The 14,976-nt window shown below is 36.8% G+C and overlaps 1 protein-coding gene across 1 annotated transcript in view; it reads left to right on the forward strand.

Annotated features, from left to right (window-relative positions):
- The window catches only part of Rttn (rotatin), a 181,568-nt gene that overhangs the window by 35,945 nt on the left and 130,647 nt on the right, over positions 1–14,976 (forward strand). Inside the window, exons 11-15 of the mRNA XM_028768961.1 lie at positions 7,602–7,814; positions 9,234–9,346; positions 10,701–10,827; positions 12,766–12,891; positions 13,334–13,450. Coding sequence (XP_028624794.1) covers positions 7,602–7,814; positions 9,234–9,346; positions 10,701–10,827; positions 12,766–12,891; positions 13,334–13,450 — 696 coding nt within the window. The remainder of the gene's footprint in view (positions 1–7,601; positions 7,815–9,233; positions 9,347–10,700; positions 10,828–12,765; positions 12,892–13,333; positions 13,451–14,976) is intronic.

The following is a 14,976-nucleotide window of genomic DNA, read 5'->3' on the forward strand; positions in this document are numbered from 1 at the left end:
GGCCCCTCCTTCAGTTTCTGTCCCTCACTTTGTCTCCATATTTGCTCCCTTGAGTATTTTGTTGCTCCTTCTAAGAAGGACTGAATCACCCCCACTTGGTCTTCCTTCTTCATGAGCTTCATGTGTACAGTTATGTCTCTGAATTTGACTGTTAATGGTAAAATGTCACACGTCATTCATGTACAGCTATTCTATAGTATAGTTATTAAAACACTTGGCCTACTTTAATGAGAGTGTGAATTATGCATTAAAGATACCCTTAGTGGGCACCAGTATGTATCAATATTCCATTTGGAAATGAAAACAAAGCAGCATCCTCTTGGATTAGTTTACTCCTGTGAGTCCAAATTTGAATTCTCCACTGTGTCCCCTGCCTGTTTGTTGTTTGTAGCTACTGGCCTATCTGTCACCTAACTGTTTTGTGCCCCGGTATCTGTTCCCTGTGAGTTGTGCCTGTGTCTGTGTCAGATGTCTGTTTGTGTGTATGTGTGTGTCTGATGTTTGTCATGATTATCCTAACAAAAGACTTTTCTCTTTATTTATTGAGTAGTGCAAGAAACAATATGAGAAAGGAAGAAGAATTTATTACAAGAGAGTAAGTTACTGACCCTGAATGGCACTTAACACTGCTAACAGTTGTTATCAATAAACAAACACACACACACACACACACACACACACACACACACACACACAATTCTGGGTCAGGACCATAAAAACGTATGTAACTTAAGACTAAAACTGCATTTAGCTTAGCTTGTACAAGCTGTTTGCATGAAAAGTGCAATGCATAGTAAGCTTGGTTATACTTGTTCAAGGCAGGTTAAAATGAAAAAGGCTGAGTAGAATAGCAGGTTCAGTATGCAGTCTTAAATCATCTCAAGGTACATCATGCACTTGATGGAAAAGTCTCTAAATTTTTAGTTTCTTTGGAATCAAGAGACATTTTCAGAAAAATGTATTACCACAGAAGGCATAGGAGGGATCTTAACAACTAGAGAACTACTTCCTATGCTTTTTTATTACCCTTAGTTATTAACCATTTTTAATTTTGTTTCTAGAATTTTGTGGAGAATGTAGTCTCAATTCTACTTTCTATTAATATTTAAGATTTGCAATTTATTTCCAGAACATTTTGGAAAAAACAAAGATTTAAATTTAAAACATACAGTTTGCATTGTGAAAAATTAAAATTGTATAATCCTTGGACTGACCTTGGTCCTCATGAGCTATCACAAATCTATATGGAATATCACCTATCTCTCTATCTATATCACAAATATGACTATTTGTGATTCTTAAAGCCATCTACTTGTTTACTCTCCTCAGATGAATGTCTTCAGACAAGATCTATCACCAGAAAACTTGTGCTTGTGTATTTGTAGACTGTGTGTGTATGTATAGTGTGTATAATATGTCCAGTGTTCTTTTGTCGTTTTGTTAACTTTGAACAAAGATATTTTTCATTGTCTTTTCTTTGTTTTTCTGAAGATAAATCAGTATCTGTAATGTTTAGTAGTACATTTGTGTTTTTAATTTCCACTTCACTAGATCAGTTTTAGACATTGCTGGAGATGTGTGGTTAATGTGTTTATAGGTTACTTGGTTTTATTTGCTTCAACTAACGAAGTATTTTAAAATGGCATATTAACAGAAATGCTCTTCCATTGCTCCTCATTTCTCCATTGTGTAGAAATGTGAGGTTTTGCTGCCCTCTGCCTGTGAGGAGTCACCCACAATTGGAAGGCAATTTGAGCCAAAGAGGTTATCCTTTGAAATTGGTACTTTTTAAATTGAAAATAACTTTGTAGAGTATTCATATTTGGGTAAAATGTTAGTACTCTCATGAAAGATACTATTGATTGGGAGGGAACTGATTAGGAAATAAAATGAAGGTTATTTTACTTGAGTAAATATTTAGAGGGTGTTGAGGAAGAGTTGAAAATACTAGCCTGAACCAGAAGCAAAACTAAAGATCCAAGTGTATTCTAGGAATAAACTTGAGTGCTTCTCAGCTTGCAAGCAAAAGTAAAAGTCAGGAGGACTTCATATCCCAAGTCTTCTGCTTTTCATGATATATGTAAAGTCTCATTATTGTTGGTGCTAACTGAATGATTCATATCAGTAAATTTTGAAGTATAGTGTGCAAACAGATCTCCTAGAGATCTTGATAATCCTATCTTCCATATTCTGATTCATTAGGGTAGGGCCCAAGGGGATGAGTTTCTTGTCCTTGACACCTTCTATTGCTGCTGGAGACAGAGGGCCTTGTGCTTGCTAGGCAAACACTCTACTACTGAGTTAAGTTCCTGACCTAGAGGTCTCCTTTCTATCAAACTCTTAGATAATGCTTCTACATGCAAGAATTACATTTAGGATCTTAGCATAGTGTTTTGAGTTGTTGATATTACAGAATTTCAGATACAAATATGCAGAGTGAAAATGTCAAATTCCCCCTTGAGGGAAAAGGAGGAAGGAAGGAAATGAATGTTTATCAAGTACTATGTACTCTGTTCTCTGCTTAATGCTTAATTCAAACCCAGTTATTATTTTTCTCACTAGAGTTAGTCGCTGCTCTTTCAAACTAATGACCTTTTCATCCCATTTTATCTCCACTCAGAAAGTAGGCCATAAACCATTTACTCCAGCGGCAGACCCCAAAGTCCAGGAACAAGACAATCAAATCCCCCATTCGAGGAACAGACTAGAGGTAGCCACATGAATGGGAGACAATCTTATCTCAGGATAGGCCATCTGTGCTGGGCAGCCCATCCTGTGGTTAATCATTCATGACGCAGGAATGCAGCTCATCTGGGGCAGCCTGGCACCCATCAATGAGGTCTTAGATTACCTAATCCTAACAATATAATAATAAAATGTTTACCTATCTGTCGCGTCCACCCTCGACCAGCAAGGAAGACGCAACACGCGAGCTCTTCTCCAAGCAGTTTATTCAGGACCTTTGAACAATCTTCTAACTGACGACCCCGGGGGAAGCCTCTCCCAGGCTTAAGTACTCTAGGACTAGCCAACCCCTGTCTGCCATGTGGCAACAGCAGATAGGTCCACACACACGGAGACAAGCCAGATCAACTGCCACAGCCATATAAGGAGTTGTTTACTCCTAAGAGTCCTCGCCAGCAGGTGGCGGAAGGCAGAGACCAGTGCCATCTTAAAGGCGCAGCACTATGCGGCTCTCCACACCTATCTTAAATCTAAGTCACTTTGCTGACCTGCCTGTCTGAGTAGTTCTGAGGCTTGAAGCTACAGTTTCCAGTTTAGCACCTCATAGTAAAATGTGGTGGGATAAATTTAAAATAGCCTTTGTTCTACCTCTGCAGGAACTGCTCAGCTCTTAGTTGAAGTCCTGGGTAGAAAAAGGGGAGAGAGGCTTGTCTCTGCTTTTTTTTCTCAGCACTTGTACGTCTTTCAGTGTGCATGACCACATGGTAAAAAATACACTACAAGTTTGCACATAAATTGAATAAAAGGTCATAAATTGAATAAAAGGTTTACAACAGAGGATGTCTTCATGCATATTTACTAAGAGTAATTATCTGGCTAAACATTCATTATTTGTTACTAGGTTCACAGGTTCATGGAGAACTATAGACTAAAGATAACTATGTTATCCTTGAAGTTTTGTATAGATAAACCTAGTCAATATTTTATCGACTGTACTTGCACCTACAGTAAATCCTCAGTTCCCTTTTTATGACCTTTGATTAATGGGTTTTACCACCTTTTGGAACGTGCTCTAGGTTTTAGATGCCTGTTTGCTATCTCAGAAGTAATTAGCTTAGTGACACTTGAAAACTGGCAGAATTCTCATTGTAGTTTTGACATCAGAAAAGATTTAATAGCAGTTCTGTTATAAAAGAGACCTGAGTGTCTTTGTCCAGGTCACCATTTTGAATCGGTGGTGACCCCTGTGTTCTGGTAGCTTCTGCAGATTAAACGTTCTTTGTTCTTGCATACTATTTGAGTCAGTGATTTTGAACCCTAACACTAAAATGTAGTTACCATGGAGTTAGACCCCTTAGGTTGTATTATTTCAGTACAGTGTGTCCAAGTCACCAATTCTCCTTTACTTACTCTTCTTTATCTTCCTTAGTCTTTCAAATGTAGAAGACTGACCTTGTGAAATACCTCCCTTTATGTGATCTTTAAATGTGATTTACTTGTTTATGATTCCAACACTTAGATTTACAGTGTAATGTAATTTACATGTTTCATATCATATATATGTTCTATATCTCTAGTGTTCCATTTCAGTACCTTTACTTGGATATTGGTATCTCTACCTCCCTACCTACCTAATTCTTGCTTCATAAGTGTTTTCTTCCCATAGACTTTGTTATTTCAGTAAATAGTATCTTCATTTTCTACATGTTAATTTTTTAGGCAAAACTTTCTAGTCCTTAAATGTCATTTCTCCAGTGTGAAGTACCTGAGTTGAATTCAATGTCCTGTTTGGTCTGTGTTATCACAGTCCTTCACTGGTCTCTCTTTTTATCCTTGTTTCTCTGCAGACTAGTCAGACTAATACTTGCTTGCATCCTGTCAACGGCTTCCATCTGTGAGCAAATCCTTAAGAAAGATCAAAGCCTTAATTGATCTGCTTCTTCTTTCCCTAGTTCTATCCCTCAGCACTATCTATAATGATCTATTTGGAGCTTGTCTCTTGTTTTGTGACTGCTCCTGACTGATCCAGGTTGCCAAGAAACAGCTTTGGCATGGAGAGGGGTTCTGAGAGAAGGGGTGTATAGGAACAGAAAAACGAATGACTTGAAGTCAAATTGTGTGTTCAAGCTGGCGGCCTAGGTTCTGCTGAGGTGCTTTATAGACTGCTTGCTTGCTCTCTCTCCCCTCTTCTCCCTCCTTCTCTCTCTTTCTCTCTGTATCTGTCTCTCTCCCTCCTTCCCTCCCTCCCTCCATCTCTCCCTCCCCTCTCTGTGTTCTGCTGTGCTCTAGACAGCTTTTTCTTGCTATGCTAAAAATTCTCTGGTTAAGACAGCTCTCCCTGCTAGTAAAAATTCTAAAAAGCTATATGGATAGCTCCTGGCTTTTCTGATCAAAGTCAGAAAAACTGCTATAAAAAGATTATTGGATCTTCTGACCAAGTCAGAAAACCTGTTAAGAAAAAAATTCTTGAAGAACTGTGTTGCTCTCCAGAGATCTCCAGACAGCTCTGTTCTTGCTAGAGAAAATTATCTAAAAAAGAACTGCTATCTCTTTTTTTGTAGACCAAAAGCCCAGTTTTTTTATTTACATATCAATTCAGTTATTTATTCCAGGTTTTCTGTAGATTATCTTACGAATCAGCATCCCAAATCCCCAGCCCTTTGATTCTCAAGAGACAGGAAGCATACAGTTTTTTTCTTAACATTGCAAAAGAATTCAGAAATCTGTCTGTCTCTGTTTAGCACAGATGATAAGCTAGTTGGGTGGGACCCTGCCCTGAAATTACCATTTCTACCTCACCTGGGTCCAACCTTGTTCTGTCCTAGGCTGACCTTGAATTCAGGAATCTGCCTGCCTTTGTATCCGACAAGCTGGCTCATAGTGTACCTGCCTTTGTTCCTTTAGATTCATGAAGCCTCTCATAACTCATATTGCATCCTTATATTTTGCATAGTTGAGAAATTATATATATTTTCCAACTCATGTATTTAGAGCTCTTTCCCATAGCCTTAAGTGCTGTCCTGAAGGTCCCAGCATTTACCATTTTGGCGAGACATTAGCTATGCCTTCACCTCCTGGACTTGTGCTGTTTCTGATTCTCATGTAATCATTAATGTGAAAATGTGTACATTAATATACAAACAATCCTTATACCCTCAGCAGCCATGGACACTCATGGAGGCTCACACTGGGCCCTGTCAGGGTCAGGAGGCATGTCACTATGCCACTCTGTCGCAACCTGGGCAGGGCTCTGCACCAGGTCATTTATTTGTATAGGAGTATCAGAGAAGAGGAAGACTTCATTGAAGAATTGCCTCCATCAGAGTGGCCTGTGGGCAAGTCTCAGGGGTGTTTTCTTGATAGATGATTGTTGTGGAAGAGCCCAGTACAAAGTAGACTGTGCCTTTTTAGGAAGGTATACCTGAAGTGTATAGGAAGGAAACTGAGCAAGCCACAGAAATCCAGCCATTAAGTAAGATTGCTCGTTGGTTTCTTTGGTGATGGTCTATAACTGGTAAGCCAAATAAACCTTTCCCTCCCTAAACTGGATTTGGTCATGGTGTTTATCACAGCAATAGAATGCAAACTAGGAAACTCTGATGTCACTGTCCAGAGATGTTATACTGCTTTAAAGTAGTAGCACTTCCCTTATGCATTCCATATAACATTCTCTACCTTTCTCACCCTTAAAATTTTTTATAAGTGCTGCTATCCACATCTGACATCTTATGAATGTGTTATTTACTCTCTGCCTTCTTCAGTGGAATGTCAGCTTCATGCGGGCAGACATTTTGTTTTGCTTCTGCTGTGTCCTCAGCATCTGGTACAGTACCCAGCATGCACAACCGCAGAAGGGAGGCCCAGTTAATATTTGTTGAGTGATTTGTAGGTGAGCATATATATATATATAGTTTTTTTTAGTTTTTTTAGTTTCTTTTGTTTTTTTAGTAAGAGTATTACTAACAAAACAGTGAGGGTCTCATGACTTTCTAATAGGTGCTCTCTTATGCGTCTTAGTTTTTCAGTGGTTTTAACCTAAAATTTGATTCCTTTTTCTTTTTTGATCTTTATTTGGCAACTCTTTTAAGTATATTATTGCTTAACTGATCCAGCTCTTAATATTAGACTTTTAGACAGTTGTTGATTATTGTTAAAATAGAATGTCATTGAAATAAGTCATGATTAAATTCAGTAATAGACAATATTTCAGCCAAACTATTGAGTCTGTTGAATGACTTTTCTTAACTTTGACTAAACTACATTTTATTTTTAATTAATACTTAGAATCTTACCACAGAACTATAATCATTAAAATTAGTTCTAGTTTTAGATCCATTGACTTTGATTATAAAATATATTGTAATGTAAAACAATAGAATAGGTTTGTCTTCCATAAGTTTTCTGAAGTGATTTGAAATATTATGTTGAATTCTGTCTTAAAAGGAGAGTACAAATCAATTTCTGCTCAAATAAATCAAGGTGGAATTCAATTAGTGTTATACTGTTTCATGTGTAGTTATAAGCCCTGCATTGCATGCTTATATATGTCAGAGGAAATGTTTCTGTCCTCAGGAGCATGTTGGCCTCATGTTTTACTTCATAGCAGAGGTGTAAACAAGGGGCAGCAACTAGAGAGAGAGTAATTCTGAGTGTGAGAGGAGGAAGGTATCCAATCTCCCGGACTTGGACAAGGAGGCCATATTTGGACTTGAGACATTTTGGGCAGAGAAAAATTGCATTGAATAAAACATATTAATAAATGATATGTTGATATGGTGGGGAATACAATTTTCTCATGAAGAAAAACAGATTTTTGATAAGAATTAATAAGATAGGCTCAACTAACGTTATAGTATACAGTTTGTTTCTAAAAAAACACTTTAGAAAATATTTAACTTAATTGTTTTTTCATCAAGGCGAGTGAGTTTTTGCCAGAGTCCATGTCAGCAGCATTATTCTTTGTCTCGTTGGACATGCCTATTTCTTTGGAATATCCAGAGATTCATGACACTGTTGTAGCTTATTTGGAACAACTGGATTCTGAAAATTACAGCATTTATAAGAGAACTGCAGAGGCTGTTTATTCAATTGAATGTACCTGTAACTTCCTATCTGATGTGGAGAAAGAGGTAAAATATTTTGCAAATAATCTCTTAAATCTTTTTTTGGTGAAGTGTTTAGAAAATCTAACTTACAGTGTTCCGACTGATCTACAACATGTAAATATGTGGTAAAAATATGGTACATTTTTATTGGATGGGTTTATAATCTGATTAAAATAAAGATATAATTTGCACAAAAGTAACACAGAGACATTAGGGTACTGAATAGTATGTTCTCATAGAATTAGCAGTTTCAAAAAGCTGTAACTATTCTTACACATAATAGCAAGTACCTATATCAGTGTCTCACAGTTTCAGAAGTGAGTGATAACTGATTTAATCAGAATTATGAGAGCTATGTTAATGCATACTTAGATACTTGTAGATAAAATTTTGTATCAATCTTTTATGGCATTTACTACATATTTTCATGAAGAACCTGATATTTTTGTAGCTGTTAACTACAGTGTTGAGTTATTATTTCTAAGATAGTGGGTATCTTGATATATAGTATCGAAGCAGTAATTATTACCATTTATCTCATTTAAATTTACTATTGAAATATAACATATTATACTGAAAGGCTAGTGGATCCCAGAGTTGGGTTCCAGAGATGGCATTGACTTGAGTAGAGGTATGTGTAGCATCTGAGAATATCAAAATGGGCTCTGAAAAGTAAGCACACAATTCTTACTCCTTTTTTGAAGTATCTATGAACCTCATGATTATAATTTATTCATTATGAATTTTTTCTTTTTCTTGTTGCCATATTCCCTCTGTTAACACATTTTCCTGTGCTGGGGATGGAAGCTCAGGCCTCTTACTTGTTAGGTAGGCACATCACTGCTGAGGCTGAACTAAGCCTCCAGCCCTTTTGTTTACTTTTCTGTTTGTTTTTATATATTGATCTGATTTGACATGAGCTTATTTTGTAGTCCTGGTGGGCCTTATACTTGACTCCCTGCCCCAGAAGCCAGGATGAAGACCTGAACTACTTGGCCTGGCCAGTTTTTTTTTTTTTTTGTCACTTCTTAATGCCACTGGATTCCAGTTTCTTCTTTTACAACTTTAAATAGCATCTTTAGGTAGACTTACTATTATTTTTGTTCATTCTGCAGTCTTTTGACTGCATGTATAGATGCCTTCTTGTTTCCAGAGCTTGTCGGGATGGTAGGTAATAAAATACACTAATCTTTTAGTCGCAGAGCTCACAAGTGAGCAAAGGAAACCCAAATATGGAACAGTCTTAGATGATACTTCACTAGGATTTCCCACACACTTTACCTTCTAGGTTGATATTTTTAGATTGATTCATCAGAAAGTGGACTTAAACAATTGTGAACAGAATTTCTGAATGGTTTAATTTCTTGAAGTTACTTAGTTAACTATGAGAATTTTATTCTATATGAATTTCGTATTTCCTATCCTTTTTCTCTTTTATTGCAGGGAGAAAAGAATCTCCTAGAATTAGTGGAGCTGGCGGACCAAGCCTTGCGTAGCTTTTCCTATCATCAGCATTCCCCCCTCATAAAGGAAATCATCTGCATTTGTTCAAAGATGTAATATTTCCTTTTTAAATGTATTAATATATGGTATTAATATATGGTATTAATTATATGGTAGTATTAATATATGGTATTGTGTGTATGTGACAGTATTAATATATGGTAGTGTGTGTATGGGCATTGGATGTGAGGCATGCATATACAAACTTAGGAGTAATATGCATGAACAAGGGTGTGTAAACTTAGGAAGAATATAAATGAGGCTGGGGGCTGGAGAGATGGCTGCTCTTCCAGAGGACCCAGGTTCAGTTTCCAGCACCCACATGGCAGACCACAACTGTTGGTAACTCCTGTTCCAGGGAATCTGACACCCTCATACAGACAAAGGCAGTCAAAACACCAATGTGCAAAAAATAAAAATAAATAATTATATAAATGAAACTGACCTTAATTTAACAGTGTCATGCCCATAATGAAAATGAGTAGTTCCTGGATTTGTGGGCATTTATAGTCGTCCTTGTCAACTATCCAGTTATTCGTTTTTAATAGTCAGAGGTGCTGATTCACACTAGCACTCAGGAAACAGAAGCAGGAGACTCACTTGTAGTTAAAAGTCATCACTCAATGCCTAGTAAGACCCAATCTCAAAAAAAACTGAAGTCGACAGAAATAATTACCTAAGTTTAAGATTCCCTTTTATAAGTTTTATAAAATTACTAATATTCTTTAATGGCTTTTAGGAAAGAATTATGCATTAGTTATTTTATATTAAGATATTGGGACAGATTCCTATAATAAATTCCCTAATATGACAAACATCAGCTAGCTTTTGAGTTTTAGTTTTATTTACCTTTTTAGTAATATATATGTGTGTGTAATACAGGTGCACATACCATGATGTGTGAAACCAGGGGGACAGTTTTGGGGAGTAAATTCACTCCTGTAGGACTTGGGAGTTGAACTCAGGTCATCAGATTTGTGTGACAAGCACCTCTATCCACTGAGCCATCTCACTCTCTCAAATCCAAAGGTTCTTTTTAAATAAAATTTTATTTATTTATTTATTTTGTATGAGTTCTTACTATATAGCCTTGGTTATCCTGGAACTTCCTATGTCCAGGGTCGAACTTAGTGATACACTTACCCCTGTTCCCTGAGTGCTGGACTTGAAGGCATGTGTCATCATGCCTAGCTGTAAGTGTGAATTTTTAAGGATGTTTTCTTTTTGTTTCTTTCTCTATTCCTTTAGAGAGAATTATTTTTTGCCTGAGTTCATGCCAATCTAGTTAAAGAAAGATGTCACTCAAAGGAACTGGAGTAGGAGGGTATCTTTTTGAACATGCTTTATAATCTTTTGCTTAGTAACTTGTTGACCTCAGATGTGTTGGCTGTTTTTCCTTTCTACCAGCTGGAAATCTGCACAGGCTAGTCCATTACTCCAGGGAGAGAGTCAGAAGGTGTTTCTCCATATGCTGTCTCACCCATTGCCACAGGTGAAGGTGGAGACTTACCAGTGCTGCCTGGAGATTGTGAAGGTGGAGCTTTTCTTCTGCTGTTTTTGTGTTAGCCCTAAGAACTTTCTTTCATAAGTAGATGGTAGTCATTAGTCAGCTCTGGGAAGGTTGCACTATAAATCTAACAACTCCTGTAAGTCTGGGTGTAACAAGTGTTTGTGTTTTGCCATTTTTACTTCTGATCTGTTTTCACATCAATAAAAATACTGCAGTGACACAGACATCTCAGCTACTCTTCCTGTTGGTGTCTTTCCATCCATGTTTTAGAGTATATGTTTATTGGAGACACATATCTTTATATATAAAATGTATTAGTGTTTGTTTTGTCTGCCTAAAGCATAGTTTCATACTATACATGTTTTGCCAAGTGTTTAGTTTATCTGAAGGATGTGAGATCTACTTAGATAATTCATCTTTACTGTTATAAGTTGGGGTTTACTTCCTTTTGCTTAATGATGACTTTAAGTTGAATCTCCTTTTTACAGAAACAAGGTTTTCAATTCAGAGTGTTGGGATTTTTAATCCAAGGTGCTCAGATGGCACTATGACCATCTGAGATGATTTTTAAAGCTATGGTTTGGGTAGTATCATTTAGGAGATGGCTATGGAAGGCTTGTAGAAGAAATTATTACATTTATGGATGAATAAATAAACTGAAGCTCAGAGAATGGTGTGTGTTGTAAGGAAGTGACAGCTATTTTAATCATTAAGGCTGAAGCAGGAATCTAAATTTTAGACTAGACCAAGGAAGTAGGCTTCAGACATGAAAATGACTTTGGGCTAGTATACGGAGGTTGGCTCAGATATTTTAGTCATCCTGATAAGCCTTTAGAAACAGTGATCACAGGAGTGTTCATGGAATTTTGTTTATTGCCTTGCTTGTTCTTTGGCTGTGTTTATTGTCTTGCTTGTTCCTTGACTATTTGCATCTATTGTATTGCTAGTGCCTCAACCTAGAACTGACCTTATTACTTGCATGTAATTAAAATGGTATAAAAGCAAAAAGGAGAAGGGGGTTGGAATAGGGATTTCTAGGGAGGGGAGATGGGGAAAGGGGATGGCATCTGAAATGTAAATAAATAAAATATCCAATAAAATACACACACACACACACACACACACACACACACACACACAAAGGTTGAAGCCTTAGCTCTCAAGAGTTTGGAACATTTTTGGTGACATTAAGTTAATAGTTAAAATAATAATTTATATGCATATAAGTATGTGAGATCACATGTATGTATTTTGACCTGTAAATTGTTACTAGTTATAAGGAGAGAGTAACTTGAAGTATGAAAGAAATTGAGTTTAGGTTTGTGACCAACTATTCCGTGTGCTTCCACCTATTGGGTTTACAATCTCTTAATATTTCTGATCACTTCGGTTCTCTCTCACATTCCTAGTTTCTAGAAAAACATTTTCTCTTATAATTGAGAAAGGATTTACTGTTTCTTTATTATGCTTAATCACATATTCCTCAATACACACACACTCTCCCTCCTTCCCTCCCTTCCTTTCTGCCTTCTTTCCTCCCTCCCTCTCTTCTTCCCTCCTTCCCTCTGTCCCTTCCTTCCTCTTTCCTTTCTTCCTTCCTGCCTTCCTTCTCCCTCCCTCCCTCTCTCCCTTCCTTCCTATTTTTAAAAGTTGAATCTTTCTTAAGCCTCAGTAAATCAAGTCACAAATTAAACACATTAGGTTAAAGTTTTAGAGTTTTGTCATGTCTTTTATATCTGTTAGACTTCTGGAGATTATGATTTTTTTTTTATTTCTGAAAACTTTGCTCATTGAATATTATATAGTCCATATTAGACTTGAAGAGTTAGGTAGAAAAATCTTACTAGTTAAAAAACCTTTTAATGATGTAAAAACTAACAGTGGAAACAAATTATAAGCAGAAGAAAGAGGACTCTTAGAAATACCATTCACTAATTCAAAAATATTTGTATTATTTTACAGGAATGTTTAGGTGTCCATAATGTCACTAAACCTGTGTCTTCACTTTGTAGTGGAATTCATTTTCTGCTTCATCCAAAAGTTCTATATGAGATCTCTGCATTTGGTATTCAAGAATCCAAAAATGAGGTATAATATGTTAAAAATACGGGCAAAAGATTACTCTACCAAGTCAAATAAATTCTCTAATAAAATTGAACAGCTTGATAAGCTACAAGGACATATGTATTTGGCGTATTAATTCAGTTCTGGTATTATTTATGTAAAAGATGTTAAAGAGAGTGGGTTTACAGAATGCACTTGATCTCAGAATCAGATCAACATTTTACTTATGATTATCTTTTAGATGTAGGGAGCTTCAGAATAGTTGTTATTTCAGATTTATTGATAAGGGTAAAGTAGTAGGAACTAGTAAGGGAACAAACTCATTAATACCAGAATATAGGTGATATATGGAGAGAGGAACACTTTAAGAAAGAGAAGTCGATTTTACACCTTTTCAGATTTTATAAACATAGGTCTATAAGAGGACCTGGCATCTCATAGCATGGCTGTGTCTCTTGTTGAGCAGGTGAATGCTGCTGCCAAGGCCATTCTGCTGTATCTGCTTCAGGGACGATTGATGATGACAGCTCTGACCTGGAACAAGTTTATCGAATCTCTCTGTCCTGTCATTCCAGTGCTACAGGTACTCTGTGCAATTCATTTTTTATGATACCATTTATCTTTGGCTGGTTGTCAGTGATTTAAAAGAATGCAAACAGCAGAACTGTCACATTGTGAGAAAAATGAAGTGTAGCTGTGAAGGCACTGGGGATAAGTGAGCAGGAAGTACATGGCTTTTTTTTTTCCTGGCAGAAGGTTAAACAAGGATAGCGAATTTACCTGTGTATGCTTTACTTACCTGGGTGGGAGATCAGAAAGTATTGACTGTGCAAAATAGAGCTCAACCTTTTATAAAGGCTTTGAGGCAAAGCCAGCAGTCCTTGTTAAACAGACATTGTATGACTAGCTTTCCTTATGAATTCTATTTGTGCATGTATTTAATTAGAGTAATCCTTTGATTGATGAGCTTATAGGTACAAGACTTTCTTACACAGTCCTTTTTGGCATTGTAAGAATGAGGAAAGTTTAGGTTCCTGTCTCCCTTGGATGGAAAGGTAAAGAGCTAGGACCCACAATCTTATTGATTTATCTTAATTAATTTTATTTATGTGTATATGTGTGTTTATATGAGTGTATGCTATGTATGTGGGATAGCATGGAGATCAGAAGGAGGTGCCAGATCACCTGGAACTGGAGTGATAGTCAGTTATGAGCTGCCCAGTGTGGGTGCTGGAAACTGAACTTCAGTAAGACTTATTCATTACAGCTGAACAGTAACTCCAGTCCCAGGTTTTTTTGTTTGTTTGGTTCTAAGTACATAATTATCTTTATCTTTAGAAACTGAACAACTGTCAAATTACTATAAAATATATTGTTTCCATGGTCAAAAGTTCACGTCTAAAATGTATTTTTTTTGTATTTATTAAATAGGATCCTATTTAAATGTTCTGATGTGTGATAAGATACTCTGCTCTGAAAAATCTCATTGGGATTCTTAGAGTTCAGGTGGTTTGCCCAAGAAAGGAAGAATCTACAGCTGAGGCACCTGAAAGAGAAGATCAGAATGTAGGGAAAGCTCTTTTCTAGTACCATGAAGAAAAGTGACTTTTATTTATCTTTTCCTTCCACATTTTCCTTCCCAGTTTTATTTTGTTGCCATAACAAGCCTCATGACCAAAAGCAACTTAAGGGAGGGAAGAGTTTTTGGCTTACACTTCCAGGTCCCAGCCTATCATCAAGGGAAGTCAGGGCAAGCAGAAACCATGTAGGACTGCTGCTGTGTGGTTCATTCTCTGGGTAGCTCATGCTCATGCTCAGCTGTCTAGGACTGGTGCCACCCAGAGTGGACTGGGCCCTCCTGCATTGGTTAATAATCAAGACAATCCCCACAGACATACCCACAGGCAAATGTGGTCTATGTGGTCCTTTGATTCAGGCTTTTCTTCTCTGATGACTCTAGGTTGTGTCAAGTTCACAGTTAAAACTTTTAGGACATCTAAGAATGAGCTTCAGAAACATTCTCTATTCTCACTTTTATATATCTACATTGCATTGTGTTACTTGATATAAAAAATTATGTAAAAGAAATAGCTGTAATTCACTGGAGAC

Source organism: Grammomys surdaster, unplaced genomic scaffold (assembly GCF_004785775.1).
Source record: "Grammomys surdaster isolate TR1022 unplaced genomic scaffold, NIH_TR_1.0 189, whole genome shotgun sequence".
NCBI lineage: Eukaryota > Metazoa > Chordata > Mammalia > Rodentia > Muridae > Grammomys > Grammomys surdaster.